At 39.1% G+C, this 26,078-nt stretch overlaps 1 protein-coding gene across 1 annotated transcript in view; it reads right to left on the minus strand.

The window, feature by feature from the left end:
* Positions 1-1,978, minus strand: part of si:dkey-246i14.3 (ephrin A4) — a 47,830-nt gene extending 45,852 nt beyond the window's left edge. Inside the window, exon 1 of the mRNA XM_033981774.2 lies at positions 1,488-1,978. Coding sequence (XP_033837665.1) covers positions 1,488-1,603 — 116 coding nt within the window. The 5' untranslated portion in view covers positions 1,604-1,978. The remainder of the gene's footprint in view (positions 1-1,487) is intronic.
* Between the last annotated feature and the right edge of the window lie 24,100 nt (positions 1,979-26,078).

Consider the following 26,078-nt stretch of genomic DNA (forward strand, 5'->3'; position numbering starts at 1 on the left):
TATACCCGAGTGCAGCTGTAGCTTATTATCCCCACCAGCTCTGGGGGAATGAATGAAAATCACTGTAAGATTTTGGAAGATTTTTGTTGTAAAATTGACATTGCCTAATCAGCGGTCCATCCCTGCCCGACTTCCACCTCCCAGGTCTAAGGTTAGAACAATGCATGGCTGCCAGCTAATAGAAAATATAGTATGGGAAGATGAGTGAAGCTCAACTAATCATGGTGCCAATATCCATCAGCGGGCAGGGGGGAGCTGTAGGAGAAAAATGAGAAGGAGACAGAAATGAAAAGGGGAGAGGGATGTAACAAAGCAGGTAATGAAGAGTAAGGAGAGCAGGAGAGGCGGTGTAAACCCGGGGGATAGAGCATGAGGAGGCTCTTTGATAGCTTTGTGATTGGGTGGTACTGGTGCTGCTGATTCCGTGCCATACCGGGCTCCCCTCCACCGCCACCACCACCACCACCACCACCACCACCAGGCTGATGGCACTGATTGCATCTCTCTCTCCTCTCTGTCTCTCTCTGTGTCTCTCTCCCGGGACCAAAGTGGTGCTGCTTCTTCCAGTTTCTTCCTGATCCTCTGTATTGTTCCCCCCTCAGATCAGAAAACCAATTATAACAGTGCTTTTTAGCTCTTTTGGGCACACCACATGTATAACCTTGTACAAGATGACTCCTGTAGGCAAAGCAGCCCTCAGGGAGCGATCCATCTCAAGAGGTGTATTTCTGTCACGTTTTACGCACCACATGTAAAAAGACAGGATGACACGAAGAAAGCAACAGTAGCCTCTGTGCCACCAGCAGCTATTAACCAAAAAGGTCATTCGTCTAAGGGAGCGTTTAGGGAATGGGCCCAGAGGAGAGCGAGAGTCTAAATAAGCAGGTGGAAGCATGGCGGATGTGTTATTTTGGGCTGTAACCCGACTGGCCCCACAGCTCTCCGGACTCAACCCTTCAATTAGCCGCAGTAACATTATGGAGCACCTGGATGAGCAAGCAGGTGAGGCTCTGTAGTTCGCTAATGGCCCTAATCAAACCATTACGCACAGTCACAAACATACTCCTTCCCATTAAAGACCTCACCGCATTCACCGGAGCGCATCGGGCTAAAATACCCACCTGTGTGCTGTCTGGAGCGCTATTAGGAGCCACACCAGGGCCCCTCGGACAACAGAACCAGAGGAGGGAAACAAACAAGACCCAGGTCACTCTGACTCATAACTTCAGCTGATATTAAAGTGTAATAAAACTTGGATAAGAGGCTGTTTTTTTGAGCGCACTGAGGCTACAGGACGCAAGGTGCTGCATAGCTAAGATTCTTCAAACCAACTAAAGTCTGACTCATTAAGCTGGAATCACAGAGATCATTGGGCAAGAATAGCTTGGCTTAACAGGCTCAGACGTGTTTGTTAATGCAGTTCGATTGACGTGTCCCTTGAGCTGGAGAAACCGAACAGAAAGCTGCTACGCAAAGTGTTTTCCCACCTTGTATTTGTGGAGTTCCAGTAAACAGCGTGTCTCTTGCCCAATGCAGCAGGAATTATGTTGCAAAGGAAAATGGCCAGTTTCCAGACCCCCGGTGTCCACTCAAAAGAGCCCATGCTCCCTCCAGCCACGGAGCAGCCAGTGCGTCAAAGGAACAGGTGAGAGTAACGTGCCACTATTTTGACCAGGGTCTGGAGAAGAGTCCCCTGAATTTTGAAACAGCTAGGAGAAACTTTTAAGTCATCTGAAGAGGCAGTTTTGCAGAGAGCAGGTAAGAAGCGTCTCAGAATCTCCACGTTGCAAAATCCAAATCATAATAAGCCAGGATCCTTCAAAAGTTGCGTCAAAGTGTCCATTTTACGCATCGCCTTTCCGTAACGTGTTTATAGGCCTAGTAAAATATTAACCCCGAATTTAAAGTCTTTTCTCGTTTACTGTAATGAGTCACTGCATTATTTGAAGTGCAGTGGGTTTGGCAGGAGCAACAGGGCAACGCGCTGCTGGAAGGGCGGCTCCGCGTGCACCAAGGGGCGGGGACAAGAAACTTTGAGCCAATCAGATCTCCAGGGTGTGGTGAGCGCACAAAGCCGCATGAAATCCTGGAGAGGTGCGCCCACTGGTGTGAGCAATAGACAGCTGTCACGGGGCCAGTCCGACAGGAAAGTCAGGGCTTCAACTCAAGAATTATGGGATTAAAAGTGCAAACCTGTCACACGCAAGATGTGTACCTAAGACCTGCCCAATAAGTGCCACTCGTAATTTGTCATTTTTATGCATTTCTTTTATAAATGACTCAAGACTGAAAGTTATGATCATATTGTTTAATAAGAAAAATACCTGTTTAACACATTTACAAAACTAATCAAAGTACAAACTGAAATATTGTGAAAGTATGCAGCACAGTGCTCTTAAATCAATATTATAGGCTTTATTGATTAACCTGATGATTCCAGCGCATAAGTCCTGTGCTCAGGTCTCTGCACTGGCTCCTGTGGCTCAAAGAATAGACTTTAAAGCAGCTCTGCTTGTGACAAGTCTCTCCATGGCCTAAGACCACAGTACATCTCTGACTTGTTAGTGCCATGTGAACCATCTCGCACTCTGAGGACTTCAGGGACTGGCCTCCTGCTGGTGCACAGAGTCAGAATTTCAGTTTTCTGCAGCTAAAACCTGAAACAGTCTTCCTGAAGATGTGAAACAGGCCTCTACTTTGACAATGTTTAAATCCAAACTCAAAATGGTTCTGTTTAGCTGTGCATATGACTGAAAGTTTTTTATTCTGCACTCTTCTGTTTTAACATTACGATGATTATTTATGTTTTGACTTGTTTGTATTGTGGTTTTGTAATATTGTTCTTATTAGTGTAAAGCACATTGAATTACTTTATGTACGAAGTATACAAATTTTGGTTTGTACTCCCTTTAATATGATCAATTTGAGACTAGTCACATACACAACTGAAATAAGCAAATGAAACAAAACAACTTTCTTTTTAAAGTGCAAAAATATAGTGGAAACTGTATCAGCAACTCACATTTCTTTGTAAGTTTGAGTCTATTGATAAAAATACTGCCTTGCCTTGGAATAAACCAAACAGTCAAGCCTCCAGTATAGAAGTTGAAGTTAGCAGTAGGTCTGTCACAGTAAATACTATTATCGCTCGATACATGACAGATGGAACAATACTTTTTGGGGGTCAATATTTTCACATGGGGACTTTTTCTTTGCACTACTGGACAAATTGTGGGGGTTTTTTGTACTGTGGTCAGATTTGAGCTGTAGGAGGTAGAATTATGAACTTCTGTGACTCATTATAGACACAAAAGAACTACTTAAGTGTTGCATTCTGTTAATTATTTAATGCAACTTGTGTTTTGTCATCAATACTGTACATTAAGAATACTTTTTTCACCAAGAATATATCACACTTCAAAATGCGTTATCGTGACAGGCCTAGTTAGCAGTAATGGAAGTAATATTACTACCTACTACTATTATCAGTAGTGTATAATGTGTAAACTCTCACTTACAGTATGTACACACATTTATGACAGGAGTAAATTGTAGTAGTAACAGGAAAAGCAGTTAGGTTGTATATAAAACGCACATACAGCACATCAAACCAAGTCAACATCTGGATTAAAATGGGCGAACTTTAGAACCACATAACAACAAAAGCGAACGCACCTTTGAGCAATGTTTTCAGTATATTTTCTTTCTTTTTTTTATATTTATAGCCAGACAGAGTACCAGCTAAGCATTTTTAAATACAAGATAGTAGCTCCAAGACATATTAATAACAAGACATACTGATTCAAATAACAAGACGTAACGGGACAGTTTGTAGACGAGACAAAAAAAAAAAAAGATAAATAAAAATAAGCCATGAGTGTGTGCATGTGTGTGTAGCTAAAGCATGTCAAAGTTGAAGGGAAGATAAAAAGACTTAAAAAAGTCACAGATCCACAGTCATCCCAGTATATTCCTTTAATCCTAGTCTACACCATAACCTCTGCTGCATGTAGGTTTAAGTAGAGCAGCATTAGTTGATAAAATATTAGCTACTTCACAGAGTCTCTTCACTGCAGCCATGGCACTACTTTGGCTCGGCGGTGGCGGCTTGTGTGAGGCGTGCACTTGTATTAATTGTGTTCTTGTTGTCAGTCGCCCCGGGGGATTGTGTAGTGACAGTAATCAGTGCTTCTCTATGGGCCAAATCCACTGGTGGTCCTCCCTAATTACCTCCGCAGTCTCCAATACAGTGCACTATCACTCATACTCCGCCATTGATGCTCCTTTGTATTAGCCACAATTGCTGGACTTGTTTTTTTTTTTATATATATATTATGTGCATGTGTGGCACCAGGACTCGTTAGCTCACTACCCGGAGGTCCTGGTCATTAATTTCCCAAGATACCGTGGTACTCGTGTGTCGGCTAATTCGTCCCTGGTGAGGAAATGTTCCCTTAAGATGGCGACACGCAGGACCACAGAGGAGGAGTACGTCCCTCGGCGGGTGGTCTTCTCGATCTCCAGTCTCTCTCTCTTTTTTTTTTTTGACCGATTCTAACCAGACTCTTCCTCTCCGAGTGGAAGCAGAGGTTAGAAAAGCATTTATTAAAACTCTCTAAGCTCCACGATTTTTCATTTGTCATTGTGTAGAATGTAATAGTTTAAGTATTGCATGACCACGGCGATGTGAAGTGTTCTAGTTTACCTCAGGGGAGTGCCAATTGAAATATGCACTCGCGACAATTAAGAGGCCTGTTGATTGCAAGGCTGATGGATTTTTAACACTTTGACTAATCAGCTGCAAAAAGCAATCCTCTTGACTGCACTCAAATCTCTAGGTTCATTGTGCAGCAGAGGACGCTTTCACTTTGCTACAAGAGGGGTTATTGTTGGGGTTATTCTGACAGTTGCAGTTGTACAAATTGTATGTAGCAGTAATTGTTATGAGGATAAGAAGCCTGTGTGCTGGTTTTAAAATCACTTTTGTTCATACAAGGATCCATCCAATCCAATCCAACTTTATTTATAAAGCACTTTAAAAACAACACAGTCAACCAAAGTGCTGTACACAGGTTAAAACTCAAAACATGAGATGGAATAACATTAAAAACAGAACATGATAAATGATAGCAGTTAAAAAGTGCGTAGTAGTATAGCGATAGTACTGTGGTATACGTATAAAGATGTCTTGCAGCGGGAGTAATTATAGTTTTTTACCTTCCTGAGTCAGCTTTGGTTGGTTTGTATTTTTTAGTAATGAAAAATAAAATAAAAATTCAAATCTGTCAACTGCACAAAAAGTTGTAGGAGTAAAAACGTTTCGCTGCTCGTCCAAGTCGCTTGATGATGAGTTTGCGGTCACTTTTCACAATTTTCAGAGACCACAGCAGGGTTTTGCTGTCACTGTAAAGCTAACAACTAGCAGGTTAACACGCAGTTCCTAATTATCTGACAAAAGCCCGTTTCTAATTACATCCAGACAGTACACTGCAGACATATTCTGACCTCAGGAGCTGCTTATTCAATATTATACAGTACTACGGCAAGACACATTTTGCTCAAATACAAGTAAAAAATCATCACATACAGGACCTTTCAATAATTTTTTTGTGTAAACTGTATAATAATAATAATAATAATAATAATAATAATAATAATAATAATAATAATAATAATAATAATAATAATAATAATAATAAACCAGTTTTTAAAATATGGAATAAATGAAACAAATTATTTCATTATTTAGGGTACCCAGCTCCAGGAGGAGGACAGGGAGATAAGAGGACAGTATAGTATATGGACACAAAGTGGACACGGGGACATGGGGGACAGTGTTAAAGGCCTGACTCAGGACGTGGTTCAGAAATAGACAACCAAAGGCACCGCTGGAAATGTATTATAATGTTTTTTTTAAATGTTGTCTCATTGTTTCTTATTGTTTCATAAGACAAAATTCACACAAAATTCTGATTATGAATTCAAAAAATAAGAGTGACTGAATAAAGCTTCTTCACTTTGTAGTAGTAGTTAGCTTCTCTGTTTAGATATAAAGCAGTGTCCACCAGTAATCTGACCAGAGCTGAGGAAGTGGCTTGGATGAACAGCGAAACATCTTCACTTCTACAACTTTTTGTCCAGTCGACATATTTAACTTTTGGATTATACTATGGATCAGATCTGGACGACTGAGGGATTACACTGTCGTTTTTCAGTAAGACTTTTTGTTAAGTTCTACATCTTAATATTTGTATTTGTTTAGTCTAGTGTAAAAGACAAGAAGATACATTTTTCTTCACTCACGGTAAAAATGCCCTGTCTGAGATTCCCAGACCAGGTTGACCTTTGACACTGGACCCTGCGTTGCACTGCAGTACTCCACTGCTCCTGACAGGTTGCCCCTGCCACATTGAAGCATGGGTCAAATGCAGAGGACAAACTTCCTACAGGGGAAAGTGTATCTTTATGCCTGCGCCAATTTGTAGTCCACTAAAATAACATGTTTCTATTGGATGTTTTGTTGCCATATTGTGTAAAAGCCTGAATCACAGTGGTGCATAATGCTTTAGTAAATGCACGCTTTTGCCATTGACCTGCCTAATAGAGATGCTCGTGTCAGGAGCCTATAAACAGCAGCTAATGTGAGTCTCCAGGGAACAAGTCACTCGGGTGGCACTCGAATGCATCATATTGACAGAACAGAGAGAGGACACACACACTATTGGGAAGCATTTAGGACCACTGTAGTGTCCTTAGTGACACACTGAATGTGCAGTGTCCTTGTTTTACTTTGAGGCAGTGAAGAGAACAGGGCTGGGCTTTTGTGAACGCAAGACACAATAGAATACAGATACAAAGTGCATATGTTCTTTTGTTGTTTGGTCGAGACAGTGGATGAACATGATAGACACACAAAGGAAGTACATCACACTGTGGGCTTATTTTCATTTGCTTCTTACATTCGTGTTACTTGACTAAAGCCAGACTGATGTAGAACTGGACTGAGTTTTACACAATATCATGAATATTGTTAGAATTTGTGTTAGGTCAGCCCTCACAAACACATGTCCTCACAAACACATGTATAGTGTACACGGTTTTATTTTATTTGCATAGAGACAATACAAAGTAATAAATATTTCTGTTCATTTGGCAGTATTAACTATGGCTAGTATTCCACTATAGTACCTGGGCAATGTGCAAAATGCCAGTAATATGATAGACACACAATACACTAAAGGTAATGCAAAACACACAATACACTAAAGGTAATGTAGGTGAAGTGTTAGGCCCAAGAGCCCAACAGCAGTACAGACAGTGCACTGGAACAGCTTTGAACAGTCACTCTGGTTAGTGAAGTAGATGATGATAAGCATGCACAGGATGATAAGTATGTTATGTTGTTGCTAGTGGCTCGCCGGATGTTCCATTGTTTGCTCAGATCTGGCCAGGATCCCAAGGACAAAATCTGAAAATAACCTTACAAGTATACAAGTAAGGTATTCAGCAAATGTACTCTCATATATTCAGACGCTTTACCAAAGGTCACTCACTATGAGCAGTGCAAAGTGAAAATATATAGTTATCCAAAGGTCAAAACAATACCTAGATAAGACATAAAAGTCCACTTTGAGCTGAATAAAATCTAGAAATGTAAAATGATAGCAACAGCCTCAAAATAATAATACAAATAAAAATCTTCAAAGTTGTTTTGTCGGATCCAAAACATGAAAGAGGATGACTGACCTTCCTGGCAGAGAGACACTGCCTTTGGCCAAATAGATATCTACACAAGGGGGAGTGACAGGGCGTTTTAGCTCCTGGTCAGAACATGCACAGTATTTCAACAATAATAACCAAAGACACCTCACATACGAACACATAAGTTTACCACGTGTAGACCAAATCTATTTATGTATTTACAAATGGTCAAAAATAGTCAGTTTCAGTTCTTTTTTGTGTTTCTGTTGTCTTATTGTTGTTCCCAATCACTAATATTTGCTAATTTTTACATGAATATTTTAAATCAAGGCCCACAATTTGTAAAAATGTCTAAGTAAAATTCAGTTTAACTTCCTGGTTTGTGTAAAAGACAAAACGCAAGACAGACAGAGGACAAATTGGGGCAGTAAAGTATAAATACCAGTGGATTTTTCTAATATCCATTTTGTAAATAGGAATCCGAATCCCACGAGGAGCCACGTTTATGAGCTTTTCCAACATTCAGTGCCCCAATTGGAGTTATGGAATGATTCAACTGACAATAGCCTGTTAACAGCGGATCAACATTACTTCAGGGTTTGTAACTCTGATCAGTATTTTATAATTAGATGCAGACATCACATATCTGTCTGATTTTGACCCACAGATTTTAGTTTGAGGGAACACAAGAAACTTTTTTGATTGATCCTGGTGATGTAACAGACCTACCTGTTCCTCACCTTTTGTTCCTGTTCGATTATGCGTTGTCACACTAATCCTTACCGCTTTTTGATCTTTAACATTTGGATTGACAAATTAACCATGACCACTGCCACTGCCGTTGCCGTTTACAATGATAATAATAATAATGGCTTACACTTGTAATGCGCTTTTTCAAAGCCTCTCAAAGTGCTACACTATAGTCATTATTCATTCATTTCCACACTTGGTGATGGTAAGCTACTACTGTAGCCACAGCTAGCCTGGGGCAGACTGACGGAAGCGAGGCTGCCAATCTGCGCCATCAGCCCCTCTGACCACCACCTATCATTCACGCACACACCACTTTCATACTAGGCAATGTGGGTGAAGTGTCTTGCCTAAGGACACAACGACAGAACTTGGTCCCAGCGGGACTCGATCCTCTGACCTTCGGGTTGGGGGACCAACACTCTAACCACTGAGCAACTGTGGCCCCAATGAAACAAATATTTGAACAAGAATTACAAATGCAACTAAAGACAAAACAATCAAAACTACTATTATAATTTTCTTTTTATAGGCTCTATGTTGTGTGATGTAGTTCAGTGGTTCGACGAGTGGATGTCTCGCCAGTTGAGGATCGTTGAGGTGTGGCTGGAGGTGGATGGAACAATATGACGCCCGACAAACTGCGCAGAACTTCTGAGCTTTGAGTTTGGGCTCCGGGCACATGTCACAGCCCACCTCTCCTGGAGCCAAGGGCGCGTTAAAGCCCAACTCTTCAGAAGTAGCAAACCTAGGCTCTAAAATCATGATTTCAACCTCACCGTCTCTCATTTTAGCCCCATTTTTTAATTCATTGACAATCATAGCCAGGGCCGGGTTGATTTGTAGGTCTGGTCTTGAGCTGAATTTGTGTTTGCAGAGTGGGCAGGTGTAGGGGCGGTTGTTGTTCCAGTGTTGGTTAATACAAACTCTGCAGAAGGTGTGTCCACACGGTGTTGTAACTGGATCAGTGAAAACCTCCAGACAGATGAAGCACTGGAGTCCCTCTGCACAGGCTGTATATGTCACTGCCGCCATTACTAGGAGAAAACACGACTATTTACTATTCAGTTTAAGATCAATCATGATTCAGTTTACAGTGCACATTCTAAACACATCCAGAGAGAGGGTTTCAGATGATCACAATAACCTATAAGTCACTGATATCTACTACGGATGGGGGCAGTATACATTTTAAATTGCTAAAATACAGACTTTTGTTGTAATACAGCCAGATCTTGGGTCTAGTCACTAATAGAAATGATCAGGTTCAGCTTTGTGCATTTACATTTTGGATATTTCATGGCGTTACAATGAAATCAATAGGAAAATCTGGCTGTTGCCGCCCATCAGGAAGCAGGACATCATCAAATTGTAGCGTATGAAAACAACCAACCCATTAATCCATCTATTCATCCATCTGTATCCATCTAAATCAGATAAGTAATACGTATTTTACTAACCTGATGCTTCAGTTTGAGTTTAAACATCAGAAAGGAGCATGCATGACTCTTGTTTCTGTCTCTCTCCAATTCAATTCAATTTATTTTTATTTTGTATAGGCCAAAATCACAACAGCACTCACCTCACATGGAAAAATAAGATAGTTAATAAGAAACCTTAAAACTGCCATTGGTCAATAACATTCAAATAAACCAACACAAATGAGTCCCAGAGCATCCCCGATCCTTAGCCCCTCCCTTCTTACTTAGGAAAAAGACAAACAAAATAGAAACCTGGAGGAGAAGCACAATGAAGGAGAGATGGACTGGATGCACAGGCTGTAGACGTGTCCTCGATTGACGTGTGTCCATGTACAGAGAGGTCTTCTCCGTTTTTAATGCAATGAAGTAATCAGTACTGCTGCTGATGTTACTCCGCCTCTAAACCACTTCCTGGTTCCACAGTGAGATCAAATTTATGGCTCGGTCAGTTTAACTCTTTCAGGACCAGATTGCAGAGACATTTGGCTGAGTATGAGACATGTGATCTGTTATGAACAAAACACTGAAGAAAATGTATGTAATTCAAGACATTTTATAGTCTCCCTCCCTTTCTGGATGTAAAAACACAGAGGTGTGAAGTACTCAGTTATATTTACTCAAGTACTTTTCAGTATAGCTTTTAATTAATATTGTACTTCTCTGAGAGTTTTTTTTTTTTCATCATTTTTTTTTTTACTTTTACTTGACTATTCAGTTCAATTTAAGTTTATTTTTAACACATATTTAAAAACAGCTTGAGTGGACTATTATTTAATCAAGATATTATTGGCAGCATAAAAAAAAAAAAAATTGCACACAAATAGCATAAGGAAGATCCCCCTACGCTTAGCAACTGGAAAGACAATCAGGTTATGGAGAGACTGACATATATTCACATGTGTCAAACTCAAGGCCCGGGGGCCAAATGCGGCCCGCCATGTCATTTTATGTGGTCCGCGACAAAGTTTATCAGGAGTTATGCAGTTACACAGACACTTTTTTAATAACTTTGCAAATTTGAGACGAACCATTTTGCTGATGTGGCCCTCGGTGAAATTGTGCCCGACACCCCTCGTCTAAGGTTACAAAAAGAAAAATATAAAGGACGCTGGGAAAAGTGGTATTTAAATGACAGCGGACCGATTGTTCTCTGTTCTTATCTTATGTCTTTTGAAAACAATAACATTTAAGTAAAAAAAAAAAAAAAAAAAGCAACTTCAGTGGACCAAAGTGCTTCACATAAAAGTCAACAAAAATAAATATACAGATAACACGACACATGAGAACAACAAAACACTAAGATATCCTATGTAGCTAGTATTAAATGCCAGGGAGAAGAGGTGTGTTTTTTCAGCCTTAACTTTTTGAATTCACCTGATTTGAAATAGGAACCAGTGCCTGTTGCTCTTCTCTCTTTGTCGGCAGACGAGCTTTATCGTTCTGGACGTTCTGTAAGTGCTACAGGGAGCCCTTAGTCCAGCCCCACAGACAAAAAAAATCACAATAATCCAAATGCTCAACTGAAAAGAAGCTGGACTTTATGCCAGAGCTAATGTGTTTGTCCAGACTGAACACTGAGTCCACAATCACCCCAAGATTCCTCACTGCAGAGCGACAATAAGAGGACAGAGGACCAATCGCACCGTCGCATCCAAGCAGTGGGTCAGTTTGGCCAAACACCACAGTCGCAGTTTTATTTTGATTTGAGGTCAGAAAGTTTGTGCTCAGCCAAGTCTGCACATCCCTGAGACAGTCCTGCAGAGCTTTGATTGTGGTCTGGCTGTCATTGGCGGTCACTGGCAGATATATTTGAATGTCTTCTGCAAAACATTGTGCTTCCTAAAAACATCACCCAGGGGAAGCAGGTCGTCTCACTAATGCAATAATACTAACGCGACAATGTACCGTCAATCTGAGCTCCTCTTCTGTAAAAACGCTCTGGGTAAATGTTGCTTCTTCTTGTATTTACGTTTTTTACATAGGAGCTTGGCGAAAACAGAAGTAGTGGAACGTGTTATCTTGTCATGAAATTAGTTTTTAAAATGCCTCAGTAACGTACCCCTGGAAATATTAATGTTTTGCACTGGAGAATATTCAGTTAAAACCATAATGAAAGACTTTATTATGGTGTGTGTGGATGGATGGATGTGAGTGTGAGAGGGAAGAAGAGGTGGGAGAGGGCAGTATATTGTTTCATTTTTTCTGGGTATTATTTGTTGTTTTATGTGTGATTTGTTATTGTATTTGCACAGTATAACTTCATGCACCTGTCTGCATATGTTAACAAGACTTATATACTAAAATTAAATCTAAACAAAATGAAAGAGAGAGACAGAGAGAAAGAAAGATGACCCTAATGCTGAACACTACACATGCAGAAGGACACACGCCAATTCTCCCCATTTCTCATTCTGAGGAATCTTTGTCTGTAGTTTCGTCTCTTCACAGCGCAGATCGATGCTTGTCTTTTGTGAGTTAATATGTATAAAGTTCTATGTACAAACTGTCTATTCAAGCAAAAATATATACTGCAGTAAAGGGCATATATTTTCATGTTTTATTTATTTATTTATTTCTAAACTGTCCTCTTGCTGCATTGTAATCTAATTTACAACAAATCTGCTAAAATGTTAATTATCAGATAGTAAAAAGTATCATATTTTGTGGGAATTATGATGTGTTCACTGACCAAAAATGTTTGTCATTTTCTACTTTACATAAATATTAAACTGTGCTATTACTCACAGTGATACAACAGCAAAATTATGGACAATGACATACTTAAAGCTAGCTGTATAATTGTATTGCTTCTGTGAATCCTACGTTTTATTTTGGCCGATATGCTAATTGTTTTGAAGTTTGTTGGAAGTCCATACACCATATACATTCATATTTACTGAAGAGTTTTCCCAGAAGAGGAGCTCAAATTGATGGGTACAATGTAATAGCTTCAGTACTTTGGGGGGGCTGTAGACTATACTACAAAAAAGTGTACATTAGGTTTATAAAAAGTGAGAAGAGACAGTAGCAGGGCATGAAAAGTATTGGGACACATCTTTTGTCACATCAGTCCTCTATGCTTTTCTGTAAAAAACTTTCGCCACAAGTCATGAGTTTACACAAAAATCATGAGTAAAATGGCTGATTCAGAAGGCTTTATTTTCACAGAAATATTAGTGCAGTACTGATGTTGAGGTCATTTCTGTCTTTGGGGCACAGTATGGTGGGTTTTCATGAACAAACAAAGGTCTCATGTTGCCACTCTGTTTATTCCATTGCTTGTACCTAACAGCATTACAGTATAAACAGGTATAAACATGTTTTAGAGGCATGACTCTACCATGTTGTGCAGTTTTATCAAGTTAGTCCATGTAGCTCACGTATTTGTCCATTTATTAAGCCTGTATTAAATGATTTGGAACATTCTCTTCCTCACTTTTCTTCTTTATGAGACCTGCCACCAGCTCGGAGATGTTACTGTTTCACCTGGAATGTTTCCCACTACGACATTGAACATATAAATCACAGGTCAGGACACTGGACAGGTCAGTTCTGTGGAGTGGAGACCCTTGTAACTGAGTAAACAGAATATTTAGACTTTGAAACATTCTAGACAAAGATGTTCACTTTTGATTGCGTATCGCTCTTTGTCAATGTTACAATACTGGATTTTCCTTGTTGTGGGACAAATAAAAGTTGTCTTAATCATCATCAACCAGAAAAGGTAGGTAGAGTGCCTTTAAAAGATGGAAATTATTTTAAAACATGTAGGATATATAGTATTTTTGCAGTGTTGTTTTCACATAAACTATATCCACTTTTCTCACAGCGTCTCCTTTTATCATAGCCAGAGTCCACCACATTCTCTTCTCTGATGATGCTTTTATCACCGGTCGGATAGACTACTGTAATGCCCTGCTTTCTATTACAGGTTTACAATTATTACAAAATTCAGCAGTATGTGTCCTGACGAGGACCAGAGGACGGGACCAGTACTACGGCCCGTGGAGAACGTTCATGTTTTTAAGAGCAGACTCAACAGCACCCACCTTTTTAGCCAATTTTTTGTTCATATTTATTGTTTTATTTGTTTATTATTACACATATTTAGTATTTTTTGTTTTTTTTAGGCTCAGGGGCAGTGCTACCATTAGGCAAGAGTAGTACCCTGGAGGGGCCCTCAATCAATTCCCCTTCAGAGTCACCAATGGCCCAGACCTCAGACCCATTATATATTCTCTCAATATCACAATTAATAAGAGTAGTTTACTTTTAAACAAGAATACACCATCAAAATAGTGTGTGATTTCATAGTTTCAAAGATGTTTTTCAAAATGGACAGATATTGAATTATTAAACGATTCCAGTTGGACGTTTTCTTGGTGTTTAGAGAGTCTGGAGGATGCCTGTGTGGTGAGGGAGGCGTAAGTATCTCTCTGGACTTTCTAGCTTTATTTTCAAGACAAAAAATGACAAGACAAGCTACTCATCAAAAAAATCTGTTCAGCGAATCACTCTTCTGGTTAACTTTTAGATGAAGATGATGCGTGAATGAGCAGTAAATGAGCAGTGAATGCGTATTAATTACACACATTATTAACTGTGCATATTCGCGTGCCGCACCCCCAAAATACTGTCCATATGTCCAGACGAACTGCCGAACCTTACACACAAAAAGTAGTCCCACTGAAAAAATAAGTCTAGACTCAAACCATCACTTAAGCCACTTAAAATAATTAAGTTCTGGGTCAGGCTCTGTACTATTTGCCATTTAATCTTCCCTACCCTGGACTTTCAGCACCTAGAGCTCTTTCATTTGGATCTGACCTGCCCCTTTCTCTCTGTGTGTGTGTGTCTTTATGTTCAGCGGCAGCATTGTGAGCACAGGACACCCCCCCCCCCCCCCCCCCCCCACACACACACACACACACACTCTGTCTTCAGCACAAGTGAGTCTGAAGAGGAAATGAACAGAGCGAGCGCAAAAAGCACATTTAAAACGTTTAGCACAACTTCAAACACTTCTCGTCTATATTGATATGCAAATGATCCATGTCCAGATGTAACCAGGTGTTATGTGCTCAGATGCTCACAGAATCTTCTTCCTCAGTACAGGATGAAAACTGCAGGGTGAAAACCTAATAGCCACTGACTGAGAGTTTATTTCATAGGAGAAGAGTCCTCATAACCCAACTGTTTCTTGTTTTATCTCAGAGCTACTTCAAAGTCCAGACTCTTTATTAAGTGTAAATTGTCTGCAGCAAATTTGTCTTGGTTTTGCTATCAGAATTTAGATCTCTTGGACTCAGTATGAAGAAGTCATTAAATCGGCCTGGATAAAAACATGATCTGACCATGAGGCTGGATGGCATGTGCCTTTTGTCCACAGGCTTCGATAGAAAAAAAGTAATAATATGAAATCGGCAAAAACAAACATGTAATTGTGTCCTAGATTGAAGCACATTCTTTGTGTGACCATGAGCAAAAAGGTCTGTAGGTCAACTCTGATGTGAAGGCAGCCATTTTTGAATCAGAATATGCAGATCAAAAATCTAGCCCTCGAATTTTAACAAACTTGTCCTAGGGTTTTGATCCGATGGAAGCCAAACTGAGGCGGCATCATCAGGACATACTTGGGATCAAAAGTTGTTAAAACACTTTACATGAGTCTCCCAGTGTGTTCATTTTGAGAGCATAAAAATCCTGGTAACAGACCTAAAGTAGCATTTGTGTATTTTAATGACCTGGACATAATAATACATGAATTAAACTTATATCTTTGAAAATGTCTCTGTTCGTGCAAAGTTAAAATAAAACCAAAACATGTATCTCGATTGTGACAGGGGCTTTTTTTTTTTTGGATCAAATTCCAAGCCAGAGTTGATTGACAGCCCTCTCACTGAATCACGCCCTTCATCACCGCTTGCAGTTTTAATTTATAGTATGTTCTTGATACTATTTTATATTCTAGTCCTTAACTTCTAACACATATTATCACTTTGAGGACCTCGAGTGTTTCGTCTGTAGGACCCTCTGCACCAGGAGCGTGGTCGACTGTTCCTGGGGCCTGTCCCGTGGGCTCCTGGTGGAGGGTTCGTGTTTGAGCCTCATCTCTCCTCTGGGCCAGTGTCCCGGTGGCTGCGGGCGACTCCTCTGACGATTCTCCCTCGGTTCATGTGTACTCAGCCTCATTTATCCTTACGCAGCCTTATGTATTTTCACGTGTGTGTGACTGGAAGGGCATGTGCGTGTTTTTATAGACCGTTAAGCAACTGTAAAGCGGTTTATGAATAAAGTTTGATTTGATTTTGAATTGATGATGGATCCAAAACGACCCTTTGAACACGCACCACAATACAACTCTTCATCTCTCCCTCCTTTTGTCCTCCTTTCCTTCTGTCTCCTCACGCCCACTTCTGATCCTGTGCTCTTTTTTTTTTTTTTTTTTGTATTTTTGTTTTGAACGTTTTGTGTTTCTCGTCCTCACCCGTGTCGTAAAAGTATTTGGTGTGAGCGGACCACCTCCTCTCCCTTTGCCAGGCCGTGTCTCTGTAATTACAGCGCGGGCCTCAAGCAGCGCCGGTGAATGGCTTTTCTGTCCACTCTCCGCATCAATCTCCATCTCGCCCCTTTTCTCGCCAAGCAAATTAGATCTCCGTTACTATAGAGACATGTTTATTTTGCCGCACTTTTAGCGTCCCCCGTAGTCGTCTTTTACCTGCACTTTCCACCCACTCCTTGGCTCAGTCGATGGTCTCGGTTCGCGTCTTATTGTCTTCGCTCCTTGATGGCTCTGCTGACGAACAGTTGGTATTTGTAAGCAAGGATGAATATTGAGCATAGATTTTACTGCCACAATGGGAGCTATTACGTTGTTTCCGAGTCATTTATTTAGTAGATAAAGAGGCACAAGCTTCCATTGTATAGGCCAACATAGGTGCTGGCCGTTGTATTGATTTCAGAAGTGGTCACGCGCAGAATACATTGTGAAGAATACAGAAGCTAGCTGTAGCGTAATAGTGCAATGATTTTTGTGCGCCATATTGCCCTCCAATAACATCCATCCCGGGACTTACACCGTCCTCTGCTGCAGGTGGAAGTTCACTTTATGGTTATGGACAAAGCGCTATAGTTCTACAGCTTACACACAGGCGACAGCGGCTCATTTGGTAGAGCCAGTCGCCCGTAAACTCAAATGTCGGTGGCTGGATATCAGCTTCCTCCACTGTATTTTTTGGTTTTGTTGGTTTTGTCTGTTGGATTAATGCCTTCTTCAATACTTATGAAGATGTGAGTCTGTGCGTGGTCTCCGGTGAGTGTGATTGACAGGTGGATTAGCCAATCAGGGACACGCATTGTCCGTCTGTGTCAAAACAAATATGGCTGCTTACGGGGAAGAAAGAAAGGAGATAAAATCACAAGGAAAAATAACTTGAATTTCTGCAGAATTAATGAGTGAAGAACTAAACTCTGCTAATCTGAGGGGAGAGAAATGATTTTATTTGTAAATGTTGGGTGACCAATGAGCTCCTTCTTTCCCATGTGCCACTGAAACAAACTAATCTGATTGTTCCATCATGTTTGTTTCAAGTGCAGACCAGACTGATATCCATCTGTATAAAAAAGAGTCTCTGGTGCACAGCAGTTACTCTCTATAGACAGAGTTTAAACACACAACAGGATTTTAATAAATATTTTTATATTATTGCGTAAGACTGCTCAAAAATATTAAATTATGATTCAATTTATACAGTGCTTTTGGGCATCGTATTAGAATTACCTATTTACATACAAAGTCATTTTCCTAGAGTGAATGAGGGCAAGTGAATGAATGAACGTCTGCAGTAAAATTTATATATACACAACCATATATATTCTAGTTTTCATATAACATTTTAGTGCAAGTTTAATATCACTTAATTGTATTTTTTATTAACAGTATTCTAGCCCAACGCTGTACCACTTGTAGTAAAAAAAATAAAAAATTTATAATAACAACAACAACAATAATAATAATAATAATAATAATAATAATAATAATAATAATAATAATAATAATAATAATAATAATAATAATAATAATAATAATAATAATAATAATAATAATAATAATAATTCTTGCATAATGAAATGTCCCATGTTCTCAAGTTGAACTTTAAACAGCCTCAGGACACACAGGCATAGACATGTCTAGAGGTGTGTCTCTACATTGTTTTGCTGTTTATCAAGTTAGTTAATGAGATTACTAAAGCTCACATAATTGCATTAGGTATTCTTGAATTGAAAAAAATAAGTCTATACATATATGTATGAAAGGACTTTAAACAGAGGTTTGGTTCATAGGTTTGGTTCAACCCTGAGAGAGTCGTCCATCTCTCGAGTGAAGGGGGGACAGGATACAGAAGAATCTAATCTTAAAATACAGTACCAAGCCTTTTGGTCCATCCTACTAGAATATTCTGTTTGAAATATGTGCCACTGGCACAATAGGACAGTGTGCCAGCTTGTTACCGTGTTATACAGAAGGTTCTTGAGGATGACATCACATCTGACCAAAAACACAACAAAGAGGTTTGCAGACTTCATCTTTGCCCTTTTCACCAAACTGTATAATTTGTGTATGTTATGATTGATAAAAGGAAGATGTTTGTGTAGTCCTTCAGATTACATACCTTAAGACCATGAACTGTATAAAGATGTGGACTAAGGAAGTGTTAAGTCACTCATAGTGTTCAGCTCCAGTAAAATGAACTTCATGGAGGTTCGCTGTTACAGGAGAGAACTTGGAGCCAAGTTCCATATTTGGACAAGTATCATAGCAACCAAAGAGCCAATCTGGAGCGAGACTGTTGAAGATACCGCCCCTTTCCACTCGCATCACCGCTAGCAGAAAGTGGGCACTTAGCAACGCTGTGGCTAGCATGTTAGCTATGTCCATTTATATATACAGTCTATAATTGAGACATTACACATACTTGAGTAGTAATTTCCCCAAATACTTTTTCACTCTTGAGTAATTTCATGGACCACGTCTTTATACTCTAATATTATTTTGAAGTACTCGAGTAATAATTTTGGCTACTCATGGATAAATGTTATATTATCAGTATATCTGTGTGTGTGTTGTGTGGAAGCAGGACTCCTCCTCACACACTCCTCTGCCTCGCCCTCTGTAGACCTGCCCCTTTGCCCCATGTGCCAGCTGTCGCGCCCCCCTGGACCCTCCGCCTCCCCTCGCTCGTCCATCCTGCCCAGCTCTCCTGCCTCTCCCTGTCTCCTCATCCCAGATGGTGAACTCTCTGTAGTGGAATTAACTTTGAGCCTCACACACAGAGCGATGCGATGCCAAATTCACACACTGCAACAACCGGGTCTTGATTTGTTTTTCCTGCCAACAAATTGTGTGACTCGGAGCTCCTCGGTTTACTCTGATACAGAAAAACAAACAAAAGCGCCATGCCAGAAACGGATTTTCATTTAAATCCAGCCAAGGGCGCAGAGCGTAGCATCGCACTGTCCCATTACAAGACGTGGAAGACTGTTTAAAGGCCTGCTCACATCCCCAAGTGATCTTTTACTAAAGACGCCTGTTGAGCACGGAACAACATGCCCAAAGTCCCACAGCTACAGTCAAATAGAGTTTTCTGTTCAATTTGCAGTCAGTAGGAGGCATGAAGACACATGGGCAGCACACTGGATCCAAAAGGTCAAACAAAAAAAAACTAAATTTGAACAAATTCGTGGATTAGTTCCTTTTTAAAAAATGATTGTCAATGACCGTCTTTAATGATTAACATAAACATAAGGACACAACCCTATGAGTGGAAATGAACAGAATTATATTTGTCTGCTGCTCATTTGAAGGGCGATCACTTTTCCCTTTCCCCATCACCCATGTCCACGTATACTTCAGATGTATATACAGTATGTTTGACCTGACAAGAAGCCAGTAAACCAACATGGCTCATTGAAACGAGGGTTGAAAACACTCCCCATTTGCATGATTCCATGGAAAGAGAAAGTTAAAACCATACTTCAGAACACTCTCCATGGAGACAAGAAGAAGAAGAAGGCCATCTTTCAGAACCAGTGGTGGAAAATACACTACATTTTTGAACAGGACTGAAAAGTTAAAGTATTTTTTTTTAATTATTGTCTGAGACCTGCTGAAAAGTCTGAGGGGTGTAATTTGAGCAGGTTCATAGTTTGGGCAAACAAAAATACACAAATAAAAACAGCCAGAAAAATGATTGATTCAGTTGTTTTTGTTAAATCAAATTCAGCCCAAATTTTGTTCAAAATCACTACATTTGAAGCGTTTTAAGACCTCAAAACCTGCGGTCTTATAAGGTTTATTTACTTTTTACTCTTTAAGTACATTTTTAAACAGGTACTTTAATACTTTTACTTATTTTTTCATGTGATACTTTAAGTTTTTTGCTCCAGTATTTGCACATTAACTGAGTACTTCTTCACAGTTACTTTACAATACACCGTGTCTGTTTGAATTATGAAACATGAATCCTGATGACTTCCTAACAGATGGGAGAATCAAACTTTATGAAATATCTGAGTGCTTCCCTGTGCCCGTCCTCTTAGGTTTTACTGTCTAATAAGAAACACATTTGCACTGGAGTGAATTAGAGCAGTGAAACTCTGTCATTGTTGCGAGCTTTCTTCATTACACAAACGTTCTGGTCGGGTTGTTATCTGGCAGACGCGCTTATGTGGTAGGAACTAAAAGCAAGTTAATTGTTCCCTTGGGAAAACAGGCCGCGGTCCACTTAAAATTATGGACTGCGGATAAAAATGCAAATTCCTCCTTCTTCTTATTTTGTCATTGATTAGATGAGGCGCTGTAGTAACGTGTCGGATGGTACTTTGATAGGATTGTAAAGAACTTCATGTATGTGCTTTTACTTTGGAGCTTTTGGAGGACGTTTGTTTGAAAAAAAAAAAAAAAAATATTCATTAGTCTATAAATGGAAAGTGGTAGAAGAAGTACTCAGTTTTGTTACTTAAGTAAAAGTACAGATACCACAGCAAAAAAAATATACTTAAGTAAAAGCAAATGTGTCACAAAGTATTAAAGTAAAAGTATTAAAATGTACTTCAAGGGTAAAAAACTAATAAAGCTTCAAATGAATTGATTTGGATTAGGATTTGTGCAGAATTTTGTTCAATAGAAATAATTCAATCACTAAATTTTTCTAGCTGTTTTATTTGTTCAAATTACAAATGTGTTAAAAATAAACCCTCAGACTTTTCAGCAGGTTTCAGACAATAATGAAAAATACTTTTACTTTTCAGTCCTGTTCAAAAATGTAGTGGAGAAAGTAGAAAGTACAAATACTGCTCTCAAATGTAGTGAAGTAAAAGTAAAAATTGTCCACTGTAAATGTACTTAAGTAAAGGACAGATAACTAAAATTTGTACTTAATTATAGTACTTTTACTTTGTTACATTCTGAACAAATACAGGTAGATACTGGCTTTAATGTGACACCCTGCTGCTTTATTTATACAAATCTATTTCAAAACTACAGTGACATTTTAGTGAGGAAAAAGCTTCAATGTGACTGTACCATTTTTTTCATGTTATAAAGTTAAATGTTCAAGTGTGTGTTTTCCCGTCGAACAGATATATTTTAAAAGAAGCTCTTAGGGCGGATGTCCACTTTCCACATCTAATTATAGAGCGTACTATTCACAGAGCAGTTATCATGCTAATGTTTGATTTACCGTGATGTAAACTCTGCTCTGGAATCCTTCTCTGTGAACGAGCTCAGACTGACTACAGCAGATGGAGGCTTCACTATAACTCCACATATGTTTTTGATGAGGTAACAACATTTTAACGTGGCTTCAAACGTCTGAAACTTGGTGAAATTTTTAATAAGTAGCTGAAATTGTGTCTTTAAAGGTCTTGTATTACACAAAGTCGACTCTTGTGAGCTTTAAATCATGTTATAATGTTGTTACCTCCTCAACAACAGACCTGGAGTTGTGTTTTGTTTCATTCGTGTTTAATTAACCCTTTATTATTAGTCTGTACATCTCCAAAGCTCAAAATGCTCTGTTCCACTTTGTGATGTCATGAAGTTACAGCTACTTTTTTTACCTTTTCTTCAGTAATAATAATAACATGTCTGAACTGAAATTATACACATGATTCTAGTGAAGATGTATGGAGTTTAAAAACACAATGGAGCACTTCCTGTATCACCACATGACATCACACCTGAACAAAACGTGAAAAACTGCACTTATAAACACATCTAGGTGAGTAATTAGGATGTTCGGAATGCATAAGGTAAGTGAGGAGTAACTGACCATTGCAAACCGGGATGTATCGACTTTAAAAACATGCCGGAACATTTCTTGGGGTAAAAAAAGTGAATGTTTTAAGCTCTAAAAAGATGATCTGTACATGCAAGATAATCAAATACACATACACTGAAATAAAACTTGCAGCTATGTTTGTGATGTTTTTGATCAAGAAGAATATTTTTTTGCTTGTATTTATAAAATTTGTATAAAACCACAATACTGATCAAAAAAGACTGAAAACGGTCCATTGAGTTACTATTGAAAACTGCACAACTAAGAGGCTCCTTCTCTTTCTAGTGCCGTCTCATCGTAGCAAACATCAGATTTGCATGTACTGTTACTTGTTTTTTTTTTTGCACATTTTCAAACTCTAAGCGTGTATTCACAAGTATGTACAGAGGAGTGGGCGGAGACAGCTGAAAACAGAGATTTTCAGAGCACTCCGGCCTCGATGGCTGAACAATGCAGGATTATTCAAACGTGCATGAATCAGAGCGCTTGTGATAAGAAAAGTCGATTTTGCATATCTCTGGTACAGTACAGTAGTAGACAGACTGTAAAGGTCCTATATTACACATAACTGACTTTTGTGAGCTTTAAGTCATGTTATAATGTTGTTACTTCATCAAAACATACCCGGAGTTGTGTTTTGTTTCATTCACACATGTTTGAGTAACTCTTTATTATTAGTCTGTAACATCTCCGAAGCTCAAAATGCTCAGTTCCACCTCGTGATGTCATGTAGTGGTAGTTTTCAAGTTCACAGCTACATTTGACCTTTAGTTCAGTAGAGATTCACAATTCCAGGGCTGACATTATCCAAATGATTCTAGTGAAGGTGTATGGAGTTTAAAAACACAGTGGAGCACTTCCCTCGCTATATCGCGGTTCACCTTTCCCTGTTTCACAGATTTTTTTGTGCAATTTCACATGCTTTTTCACAGTGTATGATCGTCCATTGTGTTCTGCGTCCTGATTGGCTAAGGGACTGTAGACCATTGTCCATCAGTCTCCTCCGTGCCATGTCTCCTGAACAGCACAGAATATGTTCAAACAAATTTACATAAACGTTCGATCGACACTATGGTGGAGCGACGCCAGGACGAAGAGACGCTGTAAAATACACGTGAATCACTGTTAATTAATTAAACAAGAGAGAAATGTGAGAAAACGTTAATGCCTGTGTGAGAAAAGTGTATAAAGTGTGTGGTGATGGGTTTTACAACTGCAAAACTTATATCATAATTGTGAAAGCTAAAATTTCGCGATAAACGAGGGACCAGTGTTTTACCAGATGACATCACAAAGTGGAACAGTGCGTTTTCTGTTTGAGAGAAGAACTCGAAATATGCAGCGTCTGTGCTTTTAAAAACATGTAAATGAAACAAAACTCAACTCCTGGTATGTTTTTGATGAGGAAACAACATTAAAACTTAGATCACAACCTGTTTCTGTGCTTCCTACATTCACATTGACATTACACAAGAGCCTTTATCCACTGTGGTTTTATAATGAAGTGTCCCTTATTGTCTCTTGACCGTCAGGGTGTGCTATGGCAGCTGCCGCCGCTCTTCCTCTCACCAGATGAAGACGAGGGCTGGAAAGTGATATCTTTAATGATTAGCCGCACTTCTGGCTTTGCGCACCGTCTTTCAGTAAATGAGGAAAAGTGATACTCGCTCTAATGACCAGCGTGAATAATCACCGTCTATATATAAAGGCTGGTGTTTGGTGCTGCTTCTCCTTCCTCTGCCATTAGACTCATCAACAGACTCTTTCCTATAATATCGCAGGTACCTCGCGTCCAGTCTTTTATCATTGATCCACTTTCGATGTCCGTTTTCACCCTCCTTTTCACGTTCTCGCCCCATTACGCGTAGATCACAGGAGAGGATCAAACTGACATCCATTTCTCCACCGTGTTTAGCTTTTATATCCCAAACCCGAGCGCAGAGTGAGAGGAAGAGGAAGACATGAAAGAGCGGACCAAAGAGTGCCGAAGATAAAAGGGGGGAGAAAAAAAGATATGTGTCTGTCTGTTATAGGTGTGAGATTATTATTCCATGTAATATGGTAAATCATACTTTGTACTCCTGTTTACGTGTGCGCCAACGTGGCATGAGATTGTATATGTACCCTGAACCTCCATATATGATGATACTTTGAAAGATCAGCTAAAAATGCTTGTTTTTGTGCACTTTGTCTTCATTGAACCCAGATAACAATCTGCGTGCTGTACATTTCTAGCTAATTATTGAGGAATTATGACGTGTGTTAACTAGTATATAAGGAGCCACAGTAGAGATGTAAAACAGGAGACAGTTGGTGTTTCATTCGATTGATGCCTGCATCTGCTGAATAAAGAGACTGATTTGAAACTGCCCGGCCTTCTCGACTCCTGCTTCTAGTTCGCCGTCCAGGAAAACTGACAGTTTTGGTGACCCCTGACGTGATGCTAAGTCCTGGTCGCAAGGGCGAACCTTCTCCTCCACAGAACGCCTGAGAAAGACATCGCAAAAACGAGCGCTCCAAAAGACGGTACGACAGAGGCCTTTTTCATAGAATTTCTGTCAATTGGTTTAATGCTAAATTAATGTGATGTGCTCTTGGGACATTCTGTGCAATTAATTGTTATAACTTTAAATTAGTAAGTATTTCCGTGTTTATGGCTTAGCACGAAGAGAGAAAAAAAGCACTAGGAATTAATAATAAATAGCAAGTTTACACTTAGATCAGGTAAAGTGTAATTAGAAACAAATTTAATCATTTCCGTGTTTATGGCTTAGCACGAAGAGAGAAAAAAAGCACTAGGAATTAACAATAAGTAGCAAGTTTAGACTTTGATCAGGTAAATTGTGATTAGAAACAAAGTTAATCATTTCCGTGTTTATGGCTTAGCACGAAGAGAGAAAAAAAGCAAGTTTTATAAAAAAAAAATATTTAGTGGTTAAAACTTTACACTAAAAAAGAAAACAAAACTGTTTAATCAAGTTTATATAAAAATGTGGTACCCAAAAAAACTATATGTAATGCTGGCAACAATATTTATTAGCATAATAAGAGCTCAAGCAAACGAACCTGTTCAAATGAATTTTACTCAGAATGAACATGAAATTACTTGTTACTGCAAAGTTGATAAAGGGGCAATAATTCAGATTGGCATCATTTATATTCCCTGTGAAACAGAAGCATTAATAGATGGAATTAACTTGGTAGACTTAACTAGGAAAGAGCAAGAAATAGCAACTTATTCGCCGGAACACGGTGTCCACTCGAAAGTTTGTGATTTCATTAGCAATATCCCCAAGCAAAAAGATAATGTAACCCAGACCAAAATACAGTGTACATGGTACAATCAGCCCATTCGTTCTAATATTGGCTGTGTTTGCATCTCATATCCTTTTGGTAGTAAGGAACTACGTAATATTGACAATATTTGTGAAAATAATACAATAAGAAATGTAAATACAACGGTCAAAAATAGCAAGCATCTTAATGTGACATACCAAAATGCTAGTGAAAATAGTCTGTTTGATGTCCAAATGATAAAAAGTCAAATTGGCACTCTTATGAAAAAGGTTACGCTTACAATTGGAGCAGTTTCTGAATCAAAATCCACACAAGAAACAAAAATAGAGACTATGATTAAGAAATTAAAGAATGAAATGGTAAAAGAGATTATAGACGAAGCTAGAATTATAACCAAAAACTTGTGTCCGTCAAACTCAGCAAATGTCGCTAAAATGCTAAAAGATCTAAAAGAAGAGTATGATGCCTTAAAAAATATCTTGAAAGGAAATGTTATTTATATTGTGGC

Source organism: Periophthalmus magnuspinnatus, chromosome 16 (assembly GCF_009829125.3).
Source record: "Periophthalmus magnuspinnatus isolate fPerMag1 chromosome 16, fPerMag1.2.pri, whole genome shotgun sequence".
Classification (NCBI taxonomy): Eukaryota; Metazoa; Chordata; class Actinopteri; order Gobiiformes; family Gobiidae; genus Periophthalmus; species Periophthalmus magnuspinnatus.